The sequence below is a fragment of the Equus przewalskii genome, chromosome 3, assembly GCF_037783145.1.
Source record: "Equus przewalskii isolate Varuska chromosome 3, EquPr2, whole genome shotgun sequence".
Lineage (NCBI taxonomy): Eukaryota > Metazoa > Chordata > Mammalia > Perissodactyla > Equidae > Equus > Equus przewalskii.
Genome location: NC_091833.1, coordinates 60,267,285 through 60,290,818, shown reverse-complemented (window position 1 = coordinate 60,290,818; position 23,534 = coordinate 60,267,285). Strand labels below are relative to the sequence as shown.

General features: G+C 39.7%; 2 protein-coding genes across 10 annotated transcripts in view; one reads left to right on the top strand and one right to left on the bottom strand.

The window, feature by feature from the left end:
* The window catches only part of G3BP2 (G3BP stress granule assembly factor 2), a 78,994-nt gene extending 69,824 nt beyond the window's left edge, over positions 1-9,170 (bottom strand). For 2 of the 6 annotated variants that reach the window (XM_070614632.1, XM_008521967.2), the window contains exon 1: positions 8,280-8,573. The gene's annotated coding sequence lies outside the window, so the exon portion shown is untranslated. Of the gene's footprint in view, positions 1-8,279 lie in introns of all 6 variants that reach the window. The other 4 variants (XM_070614638.1, XM_070614633.1, XM_070614635.1 and 1 more) reach the window with 4 other exon arrangements.
* USO1 (USO1 vesicle transport factor) overlaps positions 8,591-23,534 on the top strand; it is a 95,894-nt gene continuing 80,950 nt past the window's right edge. The window contains exon 1 of one of the 4 annotated variants that reach the window (XM_070614630.1): positions 8,591-8,885. In XM_070614630.1, coding sequence (XP_070470731.1) covers positions 8,820-8,885 — 66 coding nt within the window. In that variant the 5' untranslated portion in view covers positions 8,591-8,819. The remainder of the gene's footprint in view (positions 8,886-23,534) is intronic. The other 3 variants (XM_070614631.1, XR_011538671.1, XR_011538670.1) reach the window with 3 other exon arrangements.

Here is a 23,534-nt window from a genome sequence, read left to right as displayed (position 1 = left end):
TCTAAGACACTCTGGTTTTCTGTTGCAAGGCATGGTAATCACAACTGATACAGCAAAGTTAAGTGATTTGCCCAAGGCTACAGTCCCAAAGTGGCAAGACTAGAATGAAAACTCAGGTCTGTCTAGGTTTGTAAACAAAACATGCCTTCTGGTCTATATCATGCTGAAGCCTGGGCTTCTCTCTCTATGAAACAGGAATACGAATTTCTAGACTCCAGAGTGAGATACACGCAGGAGAGAACCTACAGCAGGACCTGGCACAGAGGACAGTGACTCAAATGTTTGCTGAATCAGTACTTCAAGAAACCAAGCACATCTGTTTTCAGTATTCTGTTATACCGAGCTATTTTTAAGTACTGAAAAAAAACTGTATTTATGTGGGTGTAATACTCTAGCTGCAGATATTAGTCAGCAGTTTCATTCAGTTTCTTGGATCTCTCTTGCCAGTCTCTCCCCTTCCTCTTCTTTGCCTCTTCTTTCCTTCATAGAAGCCCCTCTAACCCGCCTCTCTTTATCAATCAGCTCCAGGAACTCTCTCTCTCCACACCCCCATCCCCCTACAAAGAGGGAGGGGCGGAGCATGGATCCCATGAGGAAAGCTCTATGAACAGAATGGTTCATTCTGCAGGATAAGGCAGGGGTTAGCCCACAGGGAGGACCATCCTTCCCAGACTGGCAGGGAAAGATAAAAAACAGGGAGCCCGAGCCTTGGGCCAGAGCTGAGCAGCTACCCAGAGGCCAAGGTTCTAAAAGCTCCAGGCAAAAGAGCGAAAGATGTAGAAAGGCACTGAAGCTGGCCTGGACCAACCCATCAGACATGCAGCTCTTCTGAAGTTGAAGGACACGGCAGAGCTTGAAATCATTAATTTCTGTTAAAATGAAACATGTTAAATACATAGTTTCATTGATTTGTTTTATATGGTATGAATTTTGAGCTTTTAAAAAACAAAGATCTTGATATTTATTATACTATGAACTAAGTACCAAAATTCCAGTGTGGTCCTTTTGCTCTGACCCAGATACTAGAACCAGACCTAGATAGCGGTACCCTCGCAGGGAGGAGACTGGCTGTGGCAATGAGCTATTAAGACCTTGGATTCCGAGCTATTTAAGAGTCACTAGTCACAAACCTGGGAGAGAGGGAGCAGTTTTAAGACTTGAGTCTGGGTCACTTTGGGTCTCACAGACTGTGGCCCTGCCCTGGAAATGCCAGGTGTGTAGGGGGGTATTGGAGGTGGGGAGAGGGTAGTGGGGAGAGCAAGCTGGAGCTCCTACAGCTCTTTATACTACCCACAACAAGTGTGGTACTTGTGAGACCCTGGGCAAGGCAGCATCAGGGAACAGTCAGGCCAAAGAGAAGACTTCTTTCCTTTGCCTCTCTGTGCTCATGACATCATCTTCCATTCCTCTGCCCACAGACTCCTGAGCTGCTGGCAGAGAATTATGTCCACAGCCAGATCTCTCTTCTTTTCTCAAACCACCTGCCTAGTTCTGGACCCTCCACCTACTATCTGCAAGTTACTGAGTCCACCCCAATTATCTGTGTAGTGTGTTCCCCATCACAGCCATTGGCACCTTATAGTCAACTTCACTAAAGAGCTGGAATGGGGGAGATAGGGGACCATGGAGGTGTGGGCTAGCTTTGAAAAGTTCTGGTCCAGGTCAACTACCATCCTGCTGGCCTGAGGTCCAAACTACCTTGACAGACTGTACACTGATCTAAAGAGACAGTCTACAGAGTCCCCGGCCACGCCCCACCCCCCACCCCCCCCCACACACACAGAGTCACTTGGGCCACAGGTAAATGAGATAGATCAGCTGTAACTTGCTCTGGGATCATGGATTGCTGGTGAAGGTGGTAATGACTCCTTAAGAAATCACCCTAAGCTTCCATGAAATCTTGGCATCAGCCAGTAATGTGAACATCAAAGGATTTAGTCTAGCTGTGGAACGGAACAGTAAAAACTTCACCCCCAACCTTGCTATTCAGGACCTGCTTGTTCAGCTGGAGGTGGGGGTGGGGGGCGGCGGGGCAGGGGGCAGTGGATGTAGAGTCAAATTCTCCATAGGGGACACGAGTGCCAGGGCCTGGATCTGATAAATCTGTCCCCCAATAAATAGTTTTATAAAAAGTCCTTTGGAACTGAAAATGGGATTTCCTAATTTAGGCATTTCATAAGTAAGCAATTCTGTTTATTGTATTTTCTTAAGAATAGAAACACATTGGACTGTCCTTTTTATAAAAGGGTGTAGATACAGCTTTGCCTGCAGATGTAAATACAAAGCAATGTAAAATTACTTTTATTAAATAATGCAACATGATCTTTTGAACCTTTTGCAGAGCAACAGAACTGATGTTAGCAATGTGCTAGTGGCACTGCTGGAAAAATATTTTTCAAAAAAAGTTGGCAAGCAGTCAAGTGCATTAGGGGATAGAGCGAGCATCTATTGTTTTTCCTATCCTGATAAGTTTTCTGCTGGCACAGTATTCCAGCTTTCCTTTGAGAAAGTCCCTATTCCCCTGTTCTTATGCCATGTGCTCTGAGATGAAGGGAGGATGCCCACTGCTTGTTTTAGAGGTAGGCATGTGAATCAAGGCCAATCAGAGCACCTCACATACTGGAGTACAGGAATTGGCCTGATACATGGGCACATGACCAATCAGATCCAATGAATCCTAAGGAGACCTTTGCTGGAACTCTAAGGAGAGAGGTTAGGCGTCTCCCTTGATGAACTCGGACCTGGGAGATTATAGGACTGCAGGTACTGACAGCTATCTTGCCCTTGTATGGAGCCAGAGAAAGAAATGAATAAAAAGCGCAGAGTCCGGGAACAGTGACAGCCCAGCTCTTGGGGAGACTGCCTTGATGACCTAGATTAAGCCATATCTGAAGTAATAGACTTTTCAGTAACATGAGCCAATAAAGTTTTGAGTTGAGTACTATTATAGGGTTATATCTTTATTTATTTATTTTTTTTGAGGAAGATTAGCCCTGAGTTAACTGCTGCCATTCTTCCTCTTTTTGCTGAGGAAGACTTGCCCTGAGCTAACATCCATGCCCACCTTCCTCTACTTTATATGTGGGACGCCTACCACAGCATGGCTTGCCAAGCGGTGCCATGTCCATACCCAGGATCCGAACCGGTGAACCCCGGGCCTTTGAAGCAGAACGTGCGCACTTAACCGCTGCGCCACCGGGCCGGCCTCCTACAGGGTTATATCTTTAAACGTTCAGTTGTTAAGCAATTGATGATAGATACCAAAGATGATCTGGATCTCCACTCTAACCTTTATTGAGTACTTACTATGTTTCATGTACTAAAGTACTAAGCACATTAAAGCTACTATCTAATTCATAAAATCCTAACAACCACCACATGAGGAGGGTACTACTATTGTTCCTTTCAAAACTGGTAGAGCAGGAATTTGAACCCTGGACTCTAGAGCACGTGAGACTACTCAGCTATGCTGAGTCCTTGCCTGGGTCACATTTTTTCACATCTCCTAGGAGAGGTGGCTGTCCAACATCTTAGCCTCTGAATCTTTGTTCAAATAAAATTGGAAGTATAAACAAATGAAATCGATCAAATGGAGCAGGATAGGGGCCTAGAACCCTCTTTCTTGCATCCTCCCCTCCCAAGGAATTCCTAGGGCTTTAAAAAATATTTTGGAAAGCACTTCATGGAACACAATAAGAAAGGATGAAGAATACCTCTTCTTATATGGAAGATTTCCAAGATATATTTCCAAGATATATTAAATGGGAAAAAGTAAGGTGTAGAACAGTGTATACAATGTGCTACATTTATTTGTGTTATTAAAAAAGAAGGAGAGAGAGAGGGATTCTGTATATATATATATATATATATATATATATATATATATATATATGCATATATGGAAGGATAGACAAGAATCGTTTACATTAATTGCCTGAGTGGCCAAGGAATAGTAGAGACATTTTGCAATACACCCTTTTGTGCTTTTTATTTTAACCATTGAATGTATTACTTGTCTTAAAAAAGGAGGAGTTGGAGGAGGAGCAGGAGGTGAAGAAAACCACTGCATTAGAGTAATGAATCTCAAACCAAGGTGAGCTGGCCCCTGGGAGGCTGAGAAGGTTCTCCCAATGGCTATGATCTGATCCTAAAAATATAAGTCCTTTCTTCCACAGATGTTTATCTTTACACATTACTAAATGTTAATTACTAAGTAGGTCTTTAAAGGTGAACAAAATATTCATAAACTAAAATTAGTTAATAAAATTTTCTGAGAGCCCTGATTCAGACTCTGTTGAGGAAGTCTGGCTGCCATGTGATGCTTAGCAACACTGCAGAATTTCTGCTCCCATGCACAAAAGCTGAAAGTGGGAATTTCCTCATTTGGGGAATTCATTCATCCATTAAAGAGTTACCAAGTGCTTACTATGTGTCAAATACTGTGGTAAGCACTGAGGATAAAACAATTTACGAAAGGACTAAAATCCCTGCCCTTCTGGCTTTACCTTCTGGTGGTGGCCTGGAAATAGACAGTAAACAAGATAAAGACATAAAATGTATACTATATTCCATTAATCCTATGATGAACATTTTTTGAAACCTGAAATTGGGACGCATCTTTTGGTAAATGAAATCTTACGATTGGTAGAGTTTTGGTTTTTTTCCTCTCTCTGAGGTGCACCTGATGGCATCTTAGATCCAATGAAATAAGGGAAAATAATATATATGGGAGAACAATGTATCAGACTGGAAAATGCTAAAGAGAAAAATAAGCAGAGCAAAGGGAGAAGGAGTATGGGGAGGTCACAACCTAGAACAGTCAAGAGAGACCTAAGCAACATGCAAGCAGGTTGGAATAAGATGAAGCAGCGAGCCATTCTTCTGGGTGGGTGGACTAGCGAGCATCCAAAATACAGCAAAGAACAAGTGGAAAGGCCATGAGGGGAGAGCAAATTTCAGAAACACAAGGAAGCCAGTGTAGCTGGAGTGGAGGGAATGGAGCAGGAGGTGAGGTCAGGGAGATAACGGAGGGGCTGGATTATGTAGAGGTGTGCAGACCACCTTTCTACGTAATGCATGATCACTGCCTCGAGTCTAGAGAATCAGAGCGCAGAGTACACAAGAGCACAGGCTTTGGAGTCAGATTGCCAATTTATGTCCTAGCTCTGCCACTTCCTAGCTGTATGACATCGGGCAAGTTACTCTCTGTGCCTGTTTCACGAACATTTGTAAAAGGGGGCTAATAACACTACCCACCTTATAAGGTTGTTGCCAGGATTAAGTAAGTTATTTTATATAAAGCCCTTTGAATAGACAGAGCCTAGCAAATAAGGAGCACAAATGTATGTTTGATGTTATTATTGATTGGTTACGAATTTCAACTGCTGCTTCATCATTATCAATTTATTTTGCTATGTGTTGTTTGGTTAATAGACAGTAAGGCATAACTGTATCAATAATATTTTTGGACACTGATTTTCCAGTAACTGGTCTTTAAAACCCTGTATATAAGGTATTTGAAACACAAATTATCATCTCTACTTGTCCTCTTAAGTAAGTATAGATAATTCTCCACCCCACCACCAGCACCCCCAAGCAAAAAACAATCTTGCGCAATGATATTTCATTGCTGAGTTTGCCACTAGAAAGTAAGAAAGGATGGGAAAAGAAGGCCACGGAACTAGGGGATTGTAAGGAAGCAATTTTAAAAATGGATTTCAAACCAATGAATTTTGTTAGTTGCTCTGTTGTCAGGTTTGGTTTCAGAAAAGAAAAATTTTTTCTTACTCAAGTTAAAATTTTGGATTATGTGTATTTTAATGACTCATGGTATTCTTATCCTGAATGTTTAGATTTATGAAAGTCAGAAGTACAAGGGCGTAAGTCAGACAGTCACAATTTTTTCATGTTTTCTCTTTCCTTGATTAAGAAATGGTTCTTGAGCATCTATCATGTTAAAGGAATGATGCTAGATGATTAAATGGTACAAATAGGAACAAGACATGGTCCCTGACTTTTCTTTATAAAATCAGTGGAAGTGGATTCACGTGTAACCCCCTTTCTCTTAAATTAGTCCATTTCATGGCTGTTCCATAGTGATGATGCCTCCACTCTCTTTCAGACCCCGAATGGGGGACAAATTAGCCACTGTACCCTCTCTGCCCCTTCTGGAATCTGGAAGTAGCAAATAGCACCACCCCTTCCCAGACACCAGGACAGAGGCAAGACTGTGAGGTCAGGGGCAAGTCTGGGGGTTCCGCCCTCACCCACTCTGCACCCAAGTGTCCATCCCTCCTGCCTATTGTCCCTTCTGTCCAGGGGATGCTGTTAGGGAAGAAAATAGGTCAAATGAAGGGAAAACTCACGGTACTTTGTTAGTGACCTACAATACTCACCAAAATTTAAAACAAAGCAGGGCATTTCAAAAAAGGCTGGTGTCTTAAAACAACTTTGCTAAAATGTCAAGGCGCTACTTTCTCTATTACCAAATAATATATGTAGTAGACACCCATGAGCCCCACTTCATCTCCAGAGACTTATCTCTGATGATGGGGTAGAGCAGGGCACAGGGAGGAGGTGAGGAGAGGCTCAGGGGTGAGGCTTAGGGACTGGGTGAGGTTCTTTGCACACATTACTTGGTAATAGAAATGCTGAGCATTTATTGGTTACTTTTTTTAGGCTGCAACAAAATGCCCCCATGGAAAATGTCTGAAGCAAAATGTCAAGTGTCTAGTTTTAAAGCAGAGGACAATGCTTAGTGCACAGTATTTTTGGCAGGATGATCCCCACCAATCTCCAAGTGGCCCAGGCTTAAAACCTTGGCACTAGGAAAGGAACTTTCACCACAGTTTTTGTGATACATGTTATCTACAATTCCACCTTACAGATGAAAAAGGATCCTCCTTCTCAGCATACTATTCATATATCCTTTAATGTTTTCTTAATTTATCCATCCATATCACCTTTTATGAGATAGTGCTAAGACACAGAGATACAAAAATGAGTAACATAGTCCAGCCCTTAACAGTTTGCCTTAACAACCATTTATTGAGCACTTACCACATATTATTAACTGTAAAGTGCTAGCAAATACATATGTATGTATCTGGATTTCAGGGAAAGCTTTCAGATGATGCCAGTTAAGTCTTTAAAAACTAGCAGGAGTTTCCTTGATGAAGAGGAGGGAAGGGAAAGGCATACGCAGGCATATATCCAGAGTACCTGGGGGAGGCAGGAGCTGGAAAGTAGGAAGGAGCCAGAACATAACAGGCCTGTATACCAACCTAAGGAGTCTGGATTTTGTTATGGAGAGAATGGAGAACCACTGGAGGCTTTTAAGAGGACTGACATGCACAGATGTTTTGTCGTTGTGAGGTGGACTGGGGACTGGACTGGACAGAAGCCAGGGCTTGAATGCAGACAAACTAGTTAAGACGCTATTGCCGTAATATTGGTAAAAAATGAGAACATAAACAATATAGAGGAAGAGAGGATAAAGAGCAGAGGACCTTTTGAGAAATATTAGTAAAGAGAAATGATAGGACTAGACTCGACCACCGGACATGTGAGGGTGAAATCCAGAGTCTAAGATTCCTCACAGCTTCCTCCTTCTAGCTTAGGCAATTATTTGGCTAGTGGTACTACTGAGCATGGCAAGGCACACAGAAGCAGCTTAAGGATTTTTTTTTTCTTTAAGAGAGGCTAGGAAGGATGATGAGTCCAATTTTAAATGTTGAATCTGAGACCTGTGGGGCATCCAAGTGGAGAGGTGTATGAATTAGTTAGCTAACTAGACCCTGCGCTGTTCAGCCTCAAGAAATTTACAAGACTATTCCAGAAGCATGTGTACGTAGCAATCTCATTTCGAAAAGCACATCGATTTGAAAAGACCTTTTCCATGTTTAAAAAAGTACCGAAAATTCAGAGGTTGAGACTTAATAAGAAAACATTATGCTACTAGCTGCCAAACCGACACTGCAGGTCAACGTATTTTCTCTAGTAAGCTAAAAGCGGAGTTCGGTTGGTTTCCTTCTCACACCACTTCAAATAGCGGTCTACCTGGTGTTTAGATCTAGGAATTCCTTTCAGCAGGTTTCAGGAGCAAGAGCTTAGAAATGCGCCCTCCAGTGGCAGTGGAATGAGGGGGCGCTAGCACCCTTTTTCTAACCACCAAACAAAGCCCTGTAAAGAAATTCAATTTGCCAGGATCAGAAGGCCACAACCTGGTACTGCTAACCCGCAAAACCAAACGAACTCTTCCAAGGGCCGGAACTCCTTACCTGTCAAGTTGGCCGAAGGAAAATTTCACTTTCGACTCAACAAAGTACGACCCCGGACTTGATAGCTCGCAGTAAGTCCCGCTCGGCGACAATTAAAAACCCTGCAAGCCAAAACACGTACCCTAACCGGATCCTCCAGCCGGCAGGGCCGGGCTTCGACCACGTGGGTGTTTGGGGCCAGCGGGAGCGACCCACGAAGGGCGGGAGTAGAAGGCGTGTCCGTGCGCAGTGGGCGGGGTCTGCGCAGTGGGCGGGGCTTGGGCGGACCCGGGATACGGGCCTCCTCTCCCCTACTTTTCCCCTTTGCCTTCGCCCTTCGAGCCGCCACGTAATGCCACGTCCCCGCGCATGCGCAGCTCCACTGGCGGCGGCGGCTGTTTCCGGGCGTAGGGGGCTGGAGCGGCCGCCGAGTAAGAGGCAGTGGTGGCGGCGGCCAGGCAGTGCAGAGTGCGGGCTTGGAGGCCAGGCCCTGCGGAGGGCAGGGGAAGTTATCTTTTTTCTCCCCGAAGGGGCCGGTAGAGCCGGTGGCTGAGCGGCAAGATGAATTTCCTCCGCGGGGTAATGGGGGGTCAGAGTGCCGGACCCCAGCACACAGAAGCAGAGACGGTGAGAGGAGCGGCGGGTCCGGGACTTGGGAAGGGTCCGGGCAGGAACGCGGACCGAGGACTCGGGGGCCGGGAGGTTATGTCCCGCGCCCACCGTGGGCTGGGGGTCCACATGCCGCCTCCCCCTTGGCCTCCCTTCGTTTCCTGAAACCCCCGAGTTATTCCTTCACGCCTCCAGCGCAGCCCCCACCGCCGCGGCTCTGCCCCACTCACGGCAGCCGGCAGGCCTGGCGAGGAGGGTGGTCCGCGGGTGGTACCGCCCGGGAAGGGAGAGGTGGCCTGACCTGTCTCCCACGCCCCTCGGGCCCCTCCCTCCTGCCCTTTCGCTTGTGTCGCCACTGACCGACAGGAACCTGAAGTCCTGCGCCCTCTCTCGCGGTCTGGAATTGGGGAAGACTACAAGAAGGTTTAAAGCCCAGCTGTTGATGAGAGCATGTGGCTAAGAATAAAACGAAGTTTGGGGCTCAAAACCACCTGCTCTTGTCTTTTCAACTGGAGGAAGGTCGTTCTGCCAAGTGTTACTAGTTCAGACTCCGTTTTTCGGGCTCACCCAAATAGATGCTCTTTGGGAGATACTCACTTGCACGTTGTAGTGATCTCTCGCGCTCAAACCGCTTTGGGGACACATCCCCCGCTTTCCTTTCCGCCCACCCCATTCAGAAGGCTGAACTCTTGGTAACACGCTTTGCAGTGTCACTTTAGAAAAATTGTTAGCCACTGAAAACACTATTTGATAGTTGGTTCGATTTTAGATTTAGGATAAACTGACTTTTAAGTTTGATTAGTGTCTATTAAAAATGAGTGTTTATGACATTTTTTAAAATAAGCTTTTTAATTGAGAATAATTTGGGGACTGCAGGAAAGTGACAAAATATGACATTTTAAAGGTAAACTTTGGGTAGTATTCGTAGACATAACGGATGTCTGTGAACATAGATCCTATCTTATGTTACTGGCATCCTGAAGGGTAACGATAACTTTCCTTTGTCAAGCTCTTACCTTGTGCTAGGTACTGTGCTGAGCTCTTTGTAGTCCACATTCTCCTTTAATCCCTAACCACCCTTCAAGATAGGTGATAGTATCCTCACTTTACAAAATGAAGAAATGAGGCTTAGAGGTGAAGTAACTTGACCAAGGTCGCGCTGCTAGTAATAGAACCAGGATTCAGTCCAGGTTTGCCTTACTTCAAGGCTTTATTGCTGGTGCCCATATTTTAATACTTATCTGGGAATTTTGGAAATTTATATAATATTATTAAAATTAACCTCACAGATTTGGCTTAGAACTGTTTGAAGCAGAAGTTGCAAGCTGGTGAATCTGTTTTCCTTCATTTGAAAATCAGGAGATTTCACACACACAGCCCCATGATATTTGGCTTCTCTTGTCCTTTCCCACATGCTACAAGGCAAACTAAGCTGCCCTGTTAGAAGACCATGCTCTCTCCAGATTACCATTATCACAGTCCACGTCTTCAGCCTTTCTTCATTTATTTTGTCTGTCTGATGTTTTTGTTTGAGGCACCAAATTTTAAAGTGATATTTATTAGAGCTTGCTTTGGCTTTAGACCTTGATTTGAATCCCTGTCTTCCACCCCTGATTGGATTAGTCAGGCAAGAGATGGCTAATACCCCATGAGTAAAATAAGGAAAATGCTTGCTTTTATGGATGTAATGAGGACTAAGTGAAATAAGAACTAGAAAGAGCCTGGCACTTAATATGTGCTGAGTAAAGGGGCGTTTTTATTACATGTTTTTAGGGGAAGAATACACTTTTTTGGGGGGAGGGGTTATAGTTGGCCTTGTCACAATGACTTCTGTAGAAAAGATGGTGTACAGTTAATTGAGTACTGTTTAGGGTTTTAGAGCTGGAAGGCCATTTGCAGACCATCCAGGTTGAACCTCCTCATTTTACAAGTTAGGAAACTGAAGCACAGAGCACTAAAGCAATTTGTACAGTATTGCACAGCTGAGACTAGAACACTTTGATCTTGCCATAGTGAATGGAACAACATAGTTTTTATGTAATGATTTGAGATTGAAGCTTGAGTATCACTTGTGTATGCTGTATATATAAACTGAAAGTGAGGGTCCTTGTTCTTGCCTAACTTTGAGCATGTACACTCAAAATTGGAAAAGTGGTTTGTCTTCTGAAGAGGATTAATAGTTTACTCTGTGTTACAGCATGAATAAAATTTGTTTCACCATCTCATTCCCTTAGGAAGAACGACAGATATAAGAGGTCATAGGCCACTAATTTAGAAGTATTTATAGAGCACCAGTAGAGTGTGTGGTACAGTATTAGGTGTTTTAATTGGTGGTTTGCTCTGACCTGGATGTTTGAGTTGCCAGAGCTTGGAACTTCTAACTTCTACATTATCATGTAGTATTTTGTAATTTTTTTCCATTTCTGCAAAGTTAAATTATCTTTGTTGTAGTTTTTCATCTTTTTCCCATGGAAAGCTCTTTTCTCTGTCTAGTCTACCTGTCCTTCAACTTCATCATCATTGCCTTCTCTAGTCTGAACCCCTTACTTCTCTCCGCTGCCAAACTGCAGATAGTCTCTTTCCCTCTGACCAATCTTCACGTTTTAATTAGATTGTGCATTTTCTTAGGCTTTTTATATATGTCTCATCTCTTCTAGTCTCTTAAGTGTGTTTACGGCTGGGTTCATATGTATTTACATATGTATGTACTCAATAAGTATTTGTTAAATGAATTAATAATAGTGTTATATGAAAGAAATCACAGACTGTAATCATAGCAGCCTACAAATTACTAGGCGCTAAAACAATACTTTTTAAAGACTGTAAGAATCAAAGTTCTAAAAATGATTGAAGTCTATTATGTCAAACTTTTGTTTTTTCCCCTGCTTTTTCTCCCCAAGTCCCCCCAGTACACAGTTGTATATTTTTTAGTTGTGGGTCCCTCCAGCTATGGCATGCGGGATGCCGCCCCAGCATGGCCCGACATGTCGGCGCCCAGGATCCAAACCAGTGAAACCCTGGGCCGCCAAAGCTGAGCGTGCCAACCCAACCACTCAGCCACAGGGACGGCCTCTATGTCACACTTTTTACTTGAGGAATTTTTCAGATTTAGTGTGCTTCGCTGCCTTCCTGCTTTTTCTTACTCAACTTAATTTTATCTGCTAAATATGTGAGTTATATTATTGATTGTATAGTACCTAGCTTTTCATACTCTCAATTAAGAGTGACTTTGGATTGATATTAAGATGTTCTACAAAGGCAGAGTAGCAAATATTTGTATGTGTATCACATGATAGTCAGTAATTCTATAATGTTCTGAGTATTTTAAGTCTGGAATTTTATCCACACCAAACTTTTCGTATTTTAGAGTCAAATACCTTTTAATTTGATTTTTCTTTTTTACTTTAGATAAAGAAAGGCTCTGATTTCTGATGATTGAAACCTTCTTAGCCTTGACATATTTTGCTAGGTGCAGATAAACACTAATTATAGTAAAAAATTGCACTCATTCTTTTGAATGCTCACACGTGCTTACTTTTCCATCTACCTTCCAACTAATACCTTTTTTAAAAAAATTAAGGTCCCTTTTTCAACTCTTTATTTTTATTTTTATTTTTTTTTTGCTTGAGGAAGATTTGCCCTGAGCTAACATCTGTGCAAGTCTTCCTCTATTTTGTATATGGGTCGCCACCACAGCATGGCTAGCAAGTGGTGTAGGTCTGCACCCAGGATCTGAACCCGCAAACCTGGGCCACCAAAGCTGAACACACTGAACTTAACAACTACACCACAGAGCCGGCCCCATTAATACTTTCTTTTTAAAACTAGTTTCTTGAAAAATCCCAAGAGAAGTGTTAACTATATTTGATGATAAATCATAGGGGGATTTTCTCTTCTCAAGTTGTATCCCAAGGCATGAAAGTTGCTAAAGTTCAGAAAAAGTGTGCAGAACTCCTGTGCTGTTAGGGAATCTCTTTTTGGATTAGACTTTGATCAGAGGGCTTAAAAAGGAAAGGGGCTAACAATATAGACACGGCTGTACTTTCTTTTAATAAAAATTGTTATTAAGGAGTGTGCAGTTAAATTTAGATGTAGTTTTGGTTTGGTTAAGCACATTTTATACCACATTACTATAAATGTGTAGTCTGAAACTTCTGTTTGGATTCGTGTTTCATATTCTACATTAATAACCAGGTCAGTGCCGTAACTCGTATGTGTTTTCTCTCTTGGCTTATCTTGCAATAACAGTGTCAGAGAAAACTATAATAATGACTTGTGTTTTGATCACTTTTATATCCTACTAAAGATGTCTCATTTTTTTTTAAGTAGTGTCTCTTGAAAACTACATGGCTCTTTTTTGAAGGTTAATTATGTAGATAATTTAGGGTGGTTTAAAAAAAAACCCTTAGTGTTTAAGTTTTACATACCCTAGCATTACCAAAGCATGTTCCAAAGAACATACATAGACGTACTTGAAGAAATTTTGTTACCAAAGAAGCGTGTGTGTGATGATCAAAAACAAAACAAAAACCTAATATTTGTACAAGGTTTATTAAGCAGGCACACTGTGTTATGTTTTCAAATATTTTCAAGATGGAGATATAAAATGTGTTGGCCAGATTTATTAGACCAGATCTTTTTTTTTCCTCCAGAAAACCTTATGGGTCTAGTGTTCTGAGGAACTTACTTTGGGAAAATTGTTATAGAGGATATATTTCTTAAAGGAATGCTACATTTTAGAAGTCCTTTATTATCATCAGCTTTATGGAGTTCGTGAAGTGTTGCCCACTTGAATACCTAAAACATAAACTAAGTCCTGATGCTTTATGGTTTGAGAAGTAATTGTAATCACTCTTGAATCTGATTATCTTTTAGGAGAGGATACAAGAATTTCTTATATAACTTTGTTGATAGCAAATATCATTTCTCTCTCATTTTATGTATTTACCTTCTGTTACTTATACGGCTTTGTTTTTTTGTCTGTTATGGATATCATAGAAAAGGCATGCTTATATTTTTATACCTTAGGCAGAAATGCCATAAACATTCTTTGTATGAAAAGTTACTCACCTTTAATTTGAAAACTTTTGTAGTGTTAGATTTGAGATGGTAGCATTTGTGATAGGTTATTTGGTAGACAAGTTTCCTTACAATGCCTTGCTTAAAAGGATGTCCTTTTGGAAAGCATGGAGAATAAATGAAGCTGTGTATTACCTTAGCTGACTTATTGGTAATTGTAATGGAAATAGATCGTGTTAGATTCATTGGATTTATCTGCAAAGAGACTGGTGTTTTACTTTCTAATGTTCACACTTTTTTTTAGATTATAATAATTTAGGTCAACTGAAATAAGACTTGGTTTTGCTTTTTTTGTAAAATCTTCTCAGATTCAGAGTTGAATTTAAAACAAGTTTCTGGCTCTTTTTTGTATTCTAAAACAGTGATTTTTTTATTTCATTAAAACAATATACATGAATTAACTATTGCTTAACATGAATTATTTTAGTCCTACAGTAAACAGTCATGGTTAAGGAAGTTCTCTCCAAGGATGGTGTAACTATGTTTTAAGCTTCATGAAGGCAAAGTTATATCATCAAATAAGTCATTATTAGGTGCTTGATAAATATTTGTTGAATAGGGGCCCGCCCAGTGGCACAGCGGTTAAGTGCGCACGTTCCACTTCCCGGCAGCCCGGGGTTCACCGCTTCAGATCCCGGGGGCGGACTTGGCACTGCTTGGCAAGCCATGCTGTGGTAGGCATCCCACATATAAAGTAGAGGAAGATGGGCACAGATGTTAGCTCAGGGCCAGGCTTCCTCAGCAAAAAGGAGGACTGGCAGTAGTTAGCTCAGGGCTAATCTTCCTCAAAAAAAAAAATTTGTTGAATAAATGATGGAATGGTTTAATTAGATTTTTTAAAATTGGCATTCCAGTCCTTCATTTTTCCATGTCAGTTAAATAGTTATTGAATACTAAAAAAAAAACCCATGGATTTCTATTAGGAGTTGTGAGAAAATACTGCAAACTACATTATGTAGCTGTCCTTTAAGTTTTAAATGTACCTTCAGTATCCTAATTTTATGCTACCTTTTTTTCCCTCCATTTTACTTTTCAGTGGCTTTTCATGTTCTCATTACTCGTCTCATTTTTTTCTTTCCTAGTCATTCCTATTCCCATTGCTTCTTTTTTCATCTCCTTTGTGTATCAGTGAATAAAAATAAAAGGCACTGTTGGTTAGCAAAACTAACAAATGTTAAATTCAGATTATTAGGTTGTAATCCTGATTATGCTCAATTTACCAATTGTCATGGGATTATTTACCCTTTTCATATTTTTCTTGGTAAGTGGAATTGTGAATCTCACATAGCAATTACTGAAAAAACAGAAGAATTCTGATATATAATCACCTGCGTGAGCTGCATAATATATTATTTGCCTTTTCATTTTTTTTATTACACAAATTGGCAAGCAATGCTAGTAAAGTTTAAGTCCTCTTTGACTGCCGTCTCCAATTTCAGTTGTCTTACCAGGAATAACTGCTATTCTTAGTTTGATATAAATTCTTTCAGACCTTTATGAATAATCATACATCTGTGCAGTATAGAATTATATGTTTGTATCAGCACGTTCATCCCTTTTTCTCCTAAATTGTACACTGTTTATAGTGTTCTATAGCTTACCTTTTTCATTGATTGATATGTCTCGGAGATCTTTACGTGTTAAAACGTGGAGCTGCTTTGTTAGACATTTAAAATACCAGATTTTCAGCTGCTTTTGTTAATTACACTATACTTTTTTTTATACTCTCTTTTAATAGACTATAAAAGCATCTTGATAACAGGATCCACGTCTAATCCATCACTGTATTTATCTCTGAGAGCATCTAATACCTAATAGTTAACATAGTATGAATTAGTTGAAAACTGCTATCTTTTGAGTTTTTCCTTGTTATCACCCCTTTCTGGTCCGTCTAAATAAAACTAACTCTGGGTAAAATTTTACTCAAATTTATTTTTTCCTCTTTAGAACTGTTTTTTGTTTATAGTATTCTGTTGTTTAATGTAAGAGTCACAAACTGAAATCCCAACAGTGTCACTCCGGTAACCTCATCATTCAATGAAACAGATCCAGTTAGAGAAGAGAGCCAAGGTCTGGGATGAAACTGGAACCTGCTTATCCTGACTTGAGATTGTAGCTCATGCTCACTTCCAGCCAGTTGCTCCCTCCGGAAATGCAGGCCCGGAGAGCAGGTTTAACATAATGGTTAAGCACTCAGACTGCTTTGGCTCTGAATCCTTCCCACTGCTTACTAGTTTTGTGAACTTGGACAAGTCACTCACCCCCTGTACCTTCGTTTCTTCATGTCTAAAATGTGGATAGCAATAGTGGCTATCATGCAGGGTTTTTGTGAAGATTAAATGAACTTAAAAATATACGGAACTTTAGGGGCTGGCCCCGTGGCTGAGTGGTTGAGTCTGCGTGCTCCGCTGCAGGCGGCCCAGTGTTTCGTTGGTTCGAATCCTGGGCACGGACATGGCACTGCTCATCAAGCCACGCTGAGGCAGCGTCCCACATGCTACAACTAGAAGGACCCACAACGAAGAATATACAACTGTGTACTGGGGGGCTTTGGGGAGAAAAAGGAAAAAATAAAATCTTTAAAAAAATATACGGAACTTTAGAACAGAGCTGGCACATAGTAAGTGCCATATTTTAACAATTCTGAGGTATACATTAGCATTTAAACATCTCTGAAGCCAGGTTGCATCTTGTAATTGAAATTTGCAGTATTTCTTTTTTATTAGTGATACATTAAAAAATTGGTGGATATTATAATTAATGGCTTCTTAAATTGTATGAAATACAGTGTTAGCTATCAGGCTGATTTTTTTTAATAAAAGGTAGAAATCTGGATTTTTATATGAAATCTTTCAATTTTGAAATGTTGGCTTAAAAATTATTTTAAACACTCTGTAGGCCAAATAGATTTTTCAGATAGTGTAGCAAATAAATACATTATTACAAACTAGGTAAAATTGAGCACCTTTAATGTGTTCTAAGTTTTGGCTGTTAAGTAGCCTTTGAGTTTTCTAGTTTATTCCTCCATCTTGCACATGATGAAACTGACTTAGAAAGATTGTGTTTAAGGTACAGTCAGTCCTTATTATTCATTGATTCCATGTTTGCAAATTCACCCACACACTAAAACTTATTTGTAACCGCAAAATCAATACACACAGCACTTTCCTTTCGTGGTTATTTGTGGACATGCACAGAGTAGCAAAAAATTTGAGTCGCCTGATATGCATGTCCCTACTTGAGGTCAAACAAAGAGATACTCTGCCTTCTTGTTTCAACTCTCATACTGTAAACCAGTATCCTTTTCAGGGTCCATTTAGTGTCATATTTTTTTGCATTTTTGTGCTTGTTATTGGTGATTTTGGTGTTAAAACTGGCCTCAAGAGTAGTGCCTTCTAAAGGTGTTCCTAAGCAGAAGAAGGCTATGATGTGCCTTACAGAGCAAATATGTGTGTTAGATAAAGCTTCTCCTAGGCGTGAGTAATAGTACTGGCGGCTGTGAGTTCAGTGTTAATGAATCAGGGATATATACTGAATAAGATGTCTTTAAACAGAAATACACGTAAAACAAGGTTGTGTATTGGAATGATTGATGAAAATGTATTTCCTTTAGGTGCAGTGGTTCTGTATCTTCTAATTCAGTGTTCATGGTAACTATAGAACCTAACTACTATGAATAACAAGATTCAGCTGTGTTCAGAAAGTAGCTGAACAGTGAGTCAATCAGGGATATGTTACATCAGGTAATAGAATAGAAGCAAGGTCTTATATATTTGGGCAATTTCTTTAAATTTTTCTGTTTAGATATTGAAGCAATAGTGAAAACATGCTTATTATAAATAATTCAGATCAGTATATAGTCTAAAATTGCCCCTTTCTTCCTCCCTTCACGATCTGATTTTCCATTCCCAGGGTAATCTCTAATGAAGTTTGGTGTACTGTATCCTTCCAGAGTGTTTTCTTTGCATTTACCAATATGTTTATTACACAAATGATTTTCTTTATAAGAATGGAATAATTATATTCACAGATACTTGGTTTTCTAAAAGTTTAACAGTAGATATAGGAATTTTTCTTTCCACTAATCAATGAACGTAGATTTTTTCCCGGGAGGTTTTCAAAAATATTTATAAATTTCTGTTTCAAACAAATAGTCTGAAGTATCTTTTTTTGTTGTTACCAATTTTCTCTTCTGTTACCTTGCACATCTTGGCTGTATTTACCTCTGTTTCTTCAGGCAGTGACTTTCTGGGAAGGGTACTTTTCTCAAGTGTATGGAATGGTCCTCTGACGTGTGCCTTGGTAGTATGCTGAGATAATGAGTACTTTGGTAAAAGGCCTAGGGACAAACATTTCGGACTTTTTAATAAAGTAGACTGCATTAATTTCTTCTGTATTATACTAAAGCGGTACTCTCTACCCAGTCACTGTCTCATTTCCCGATTATTTCCCTCATCACACTTTTCAATTTCCTTGTCTGTTATAATGAGCTGACTTATTTTTTCTCTCTCTCATCTCTTTCCACTCCAGTTTGTCCTTATTATCTCAGCCAGGTTAATTGTAAAAACGAGTATATTAATTCCTCTAGTTTTTCTGAAGTATTATATAACGTGCTGATTTTTTTTTTTTTTAATACTTGGTAGCTTCTGATTATAGCTTTCCCAAAATAAAGCTCCAACTCCCTTAGAACAAGGGACTACCCTGGTGGGGCAGTTAAATCCAGGCTTTTCAGGGTCCTTAGTGGCTGTAGTGCAAGTGGAACCTATTCGCAGGAACTGCATTACAATGTCCCCCTATTTACCAAAAAAATCTTACAGTCCCTATAGTTTGCAACAGGTACTCAGACAGGTTTCTCTGCATAGAAGGCAACGTAGGATAGTGGAGTGTGGGCTTTGGAGTGAGATGTCTGTAGCTCGGGTAGAACTTGGACAGTGCCACCAAACTGGCAGTGTACTTTTGGGTACGTTGCTTTGTTTCTGAGCCTTAGTTTCCTTTTCTGTAAAATGAGTTTAGGTATTGGATCAGCTGGTATAACAAAGGCCAGAAAACAAAGGTCTAACCAAGGTAAAACTTTTTTACTTTCTCTAATAAAAGTCCAATTATAAGGTAATGCCTAGGGTAGGGTAGTTCTGCTCCACAGGGTGGTCCAGGGGCTCAGGTGCTGCTTTTTATCTCGGTCTGCCATCCCCTAGGATGCTGCCCTTATTCATATTGTTGAAGGTGCCTCATTACCACCAGGTTCAAGTTCCAGGCTGAGAGAAGGAGAAAGAGGAATAAAGAACAAATAGCTTCCTTTTAAGGACATAACTTGGGAGGTACTAAAAACTCATTGACCAGAATATAGTCACTTTCTGTGCCTAGTTGCAAGAAAGGCTTGTAAAGTTAGTCTAGGTAGACAGCCAGATGCCCAGCTAAAACACAGAGGGTTCTAATAACTAAAAGGAAGGGAGAATGGATAATAAGGCATAATTATACTGCATTGAGTTGTTTTTTCAAGTAAGGAATAAAGGAATAGTGGTCTTTAAGAGCCACAATTTCTGAATATAAGTTAAGTGTACTTGTGTTACAAAATTTTTGCTTGGTAAATATCAACTGAAAAATACAGACCTGTGTTTGACCTAAAACATGGCTAAGTCTTTGTAAGGTTTGGAACATATATAATATGTTTTCCTTTCATTTGGTTTCACTTGTCTGTAAAGAGTAGCAACATAGCACTGTATTATGGAGAGATCGCTTACTCAGAAACTTCAGCCATCTGGAATATTATCAGAAGGTAATAAGGCTTTCACGTAGCAAAGTACAAATTGCAAAGTCCATGTACTCAATCTCGATTTCAAGCCTGAGTAATTTTTGATTGTAGACGTATTACTATCGAGCTTAATTATCAAATTTCTCACTCAGCAAATTAAAATATGCAAAATTTGAATGATCTGTTAGAAACATACATAATGGAAATGACAGCCAAAAGCCTGATAGGGTAGAATAATAGTACAAAGAAGTCATAAGAAGTTTGGTAAAATAAAGTTTGTTAACATTTATCGAGCATTTATAGGTTCCAGGTACTATGGAAAGACCTTTTGGGTTTTTTTTTAGATTTTATTTTTCCTTTTTCTCCCCAAAGCCCCTGGTACATAGTTGTATATTTTTAGTTGTGGGTCCTTCTAGTTGTGGCATGTGGGATGCCACCTCAGCATGGCTTGATGAGCACATCCCGTGTCTGTGCCCAGGATCCAAACTGGCAAAACCCCGCGCCGCTGAAGCAGAACCCGTGAACTTAACCTCTCGGCCATGGGGCTGGCCCCTATGCAAAGACTTTTATATTCATTACTTCATTTAACACCAAGACATCCCTATATATGATATTGGAGAGGACTTAGGCTTAAATGCTTAGAAAGCTTATAATTATATTCTTTAAGAAGAGAGAGAAGCTTATAATTAGTTTTAGATTTCTATCAGAAGTCACTAAAATGCAAAGACCACTTTGGTGCCTGACAGAAGATATCTGAAATAGCTCAGTCATGGTTCTGGATAAGTAAGTTGTTCTTATATTCACTTTTGGCTCTCATTGGTTTAGAGTATGATTAACTGACTTGAGTTTAATTGTCTTAAGTCACTAGAGAGGAAGTTCCTATTAAAATCCCCAGTTGCGAAGAATATGTACTTGCTATTAAAACCCAAGTTTAATGCTAAAAAACATGTTTATATTGTTAAAAATAGTCTTGAATCATGTTTACCTGAACTTGTTAATGAATAGATTTTATTTCTATAAGTATAAACAGTACACTTTTGTGATTAATTTTAATATTTTTAAGGTACATTTGCAACTACCTAAAAAATGTAGTGATTTGCTTATTAATCAGAGCCTGTTGAAGCAGATACTTTGAACTCATTAGAAAAGAAATCTATTTTTAGCTAACACTTTAATAGATTCTTATTTTCCCCCTACATTATCTTAGATCAATCACCATTTCAAGAAATAATAGTCATTTCAGATTATTGTAAAAGGAAAGTTTTCATATTTTATTTTATTTTTTATTGCAGTAACATTGGATTATAACATTATATAGCTTTCAGATGTACATAGTAATATATTTCAAATTCTGTGTAGATTATATCATGTTCACCACCCAAAAACTAATTATAATCCACCACCTCACATGCGAGCCTAATCACCCCTTTTGCCCTCCCCCGTCTCCACTTCTCCTATGGTAACCACCAATCCAATCTCTGTTGCTATGTGTTTGTTTGTCATTGTTTTTATCTTCTACTTATGAGTGAGATCATACAGTATTTGACTTTCTCCATCTGACTTATTTCACTTAGCATAATACCCTCAAGGTCCATCCATGTTGTTACAAATGGCCAGATTTCATCACTTCTTATGGCTGAGTAGTATTCCATTGTGTCTATATGCCACATCTTCTTTATCCATTCGTCCCTTGATGGGCACCTAGGTTTCTTCCAAGTCTTGGCTATTGTGAATAATGCCGCGATGAACATAGGGGTGCATGTATCTTTATGCATTTGTATTTTCAAGTTCTTTGGATAAATACCCAGCAGTGGAATAGCTGGATCACATGGTAGATCTATTCTTAATTTTCTGAGGATACTCCATACTGCTTTCCATAGTGGCTGCACCAGTTTGCACTCCCAGCAGCAGTGTACAAGGGTTCCCTTCTCTCCACATCCTCTCCAACACTTGTTGTTTCCTGTCTTGTTAATTATAGCCATTCTGACCGGAGTGAGGTGATACCTCATTGTAGTTTTGATTTGCATTTCCCTGATAGCTAATGATGTTGAGCATCTCTTCATATGTCTGTGGGCCATCTGTATATCTTCTTCGGAGAAATCTGTTCAGATCTTTTGCCCATTTTTTAATTGGGTTGTTGGGTTTTTTGTTGTTGAGATGTTTGAGTTCTTTGTATATTTTAGATGTTAACCCCTTATCTGATATGTGGTTTGCAAATATCTTCTCCCAATTGTTAGATTGTCTTTTCGTTTTGTTGATGGTTTCCTTTGCTGTGCAGAAGCTTTTTAGCTTGATGTAGTCCCATTTGTTCATTTTTTTCTTTTGTTCCCTTGCCCGGTCAGATATGGTACCTGAAAATATGCTGCTAAGAGCGATGTCAAAGAGCGTACTGCATATGTCATCTTCTAGAAGTTTCATGGTTTCTGGTCTTACGTTCAAGTATTTAATCCATTTTGAGTTGATTTTTGTGCGTGGTATAAGGGAATGGTCTACTTTCATTCTTTTGCATGTGGCTGTCCAGTTTTCCCAACCTCATTTATTGAAGAGACTCTCTCAATCGTATGCTCTTGGCTCCCTTGTCGAGTATTTGCTGTCCATAAATGTGTGGGTTTATTTCTGGGCTCTTGATTCTGTTCCATTGATCTGTGTGTCTGTTTTTGTGTCAGTACCATGCTGTTTTGGTTACTGTAGCTTTGCAGTATATTTTGAAATCAGGGAATGTGATACCTCCAGCTTTGTTCTTTTTTCTCAGGAATCCTTTGGCTGTTCGGGGTCTTTTGTTGTTCCATATAAATTTTAGAATTCTTTGTTCTATTTCTGTGAAAAATGTTGTTGGAACTTTGATAGGGATTGTGTTGAATCTACAGATTGCTTTAGGAAGTATGGACATTTTAACGATGTTAATTCTTCCAATCCAAGAGCATGGAATATCTTCCCATTTCTTTGAGTCTTATTTGATTTCTTTCAATGTTTTATACTTTTTGGTGTACAGATCTTTCACCTCTTTGGTTAAGTTTATTCCTAGGTATACTGTTCTTTTTGTTGCAATTGTAAATGGGACTGTATTCTTAATTTCTCTTTCTGCTACTTCATTGTTAGTGTATAGAAATGCAACCGATTTTTGTGTGTTGATTTTGTATCCTGCAACTTGACTGTATTCATTTATTATTTCTAAAAGTTTTTTAGTGGATTATTTAGGGTTTTCTATATATAAAATCATGTTGTCTGCAAAGAGTGACAGTTTTACTACTTCTTTTCCAATATGGATCCCCTTTATTTCTTTTTCTTGCCTGATTGCTCTGGCTGGGATTTCCAATACTATGTTAAATAAGAGGGGTGAAAGTGGGCATCCTTGTTTGGTTCCTGTTCTTAGGGGGATAGCTTTCAGTTTTTCTCTGTTGAGAATGATATTTGCTGTGGGTTTGTCATTTATGGCCTTGATTATGTTGAAGTATTTTCCTTCCATACCCGTTTTATTTAGAGTTTTTATCATAAATGTATGCTGTATCTTGTCAAATGCTTTCTCTGCATCTTTTGAGATGATCATGTGATTTTTATTCTTCATTTTGTTAATGTGGTGTATCACATTGATAGATATGCAGATGTTGAACCATTCCTGCATCCCTGGAATGAAACCCACTTGATCATGATGTATGGTCTTTTTAATGTATTGTTGTCTTAACTTTGGTAGTATTTTGTTGAGGATTTTTTCATTGATGTTCATCAGTGATGTTGGCCTGTAATTTTCTTTTTTTGTGTGGTCCATGTCTGGTTTTGGTATCAGGATAATGTTGGCTTCATAGTATGAGTTAGGAAGCCTCCCTTCCTAGTCAATTTTT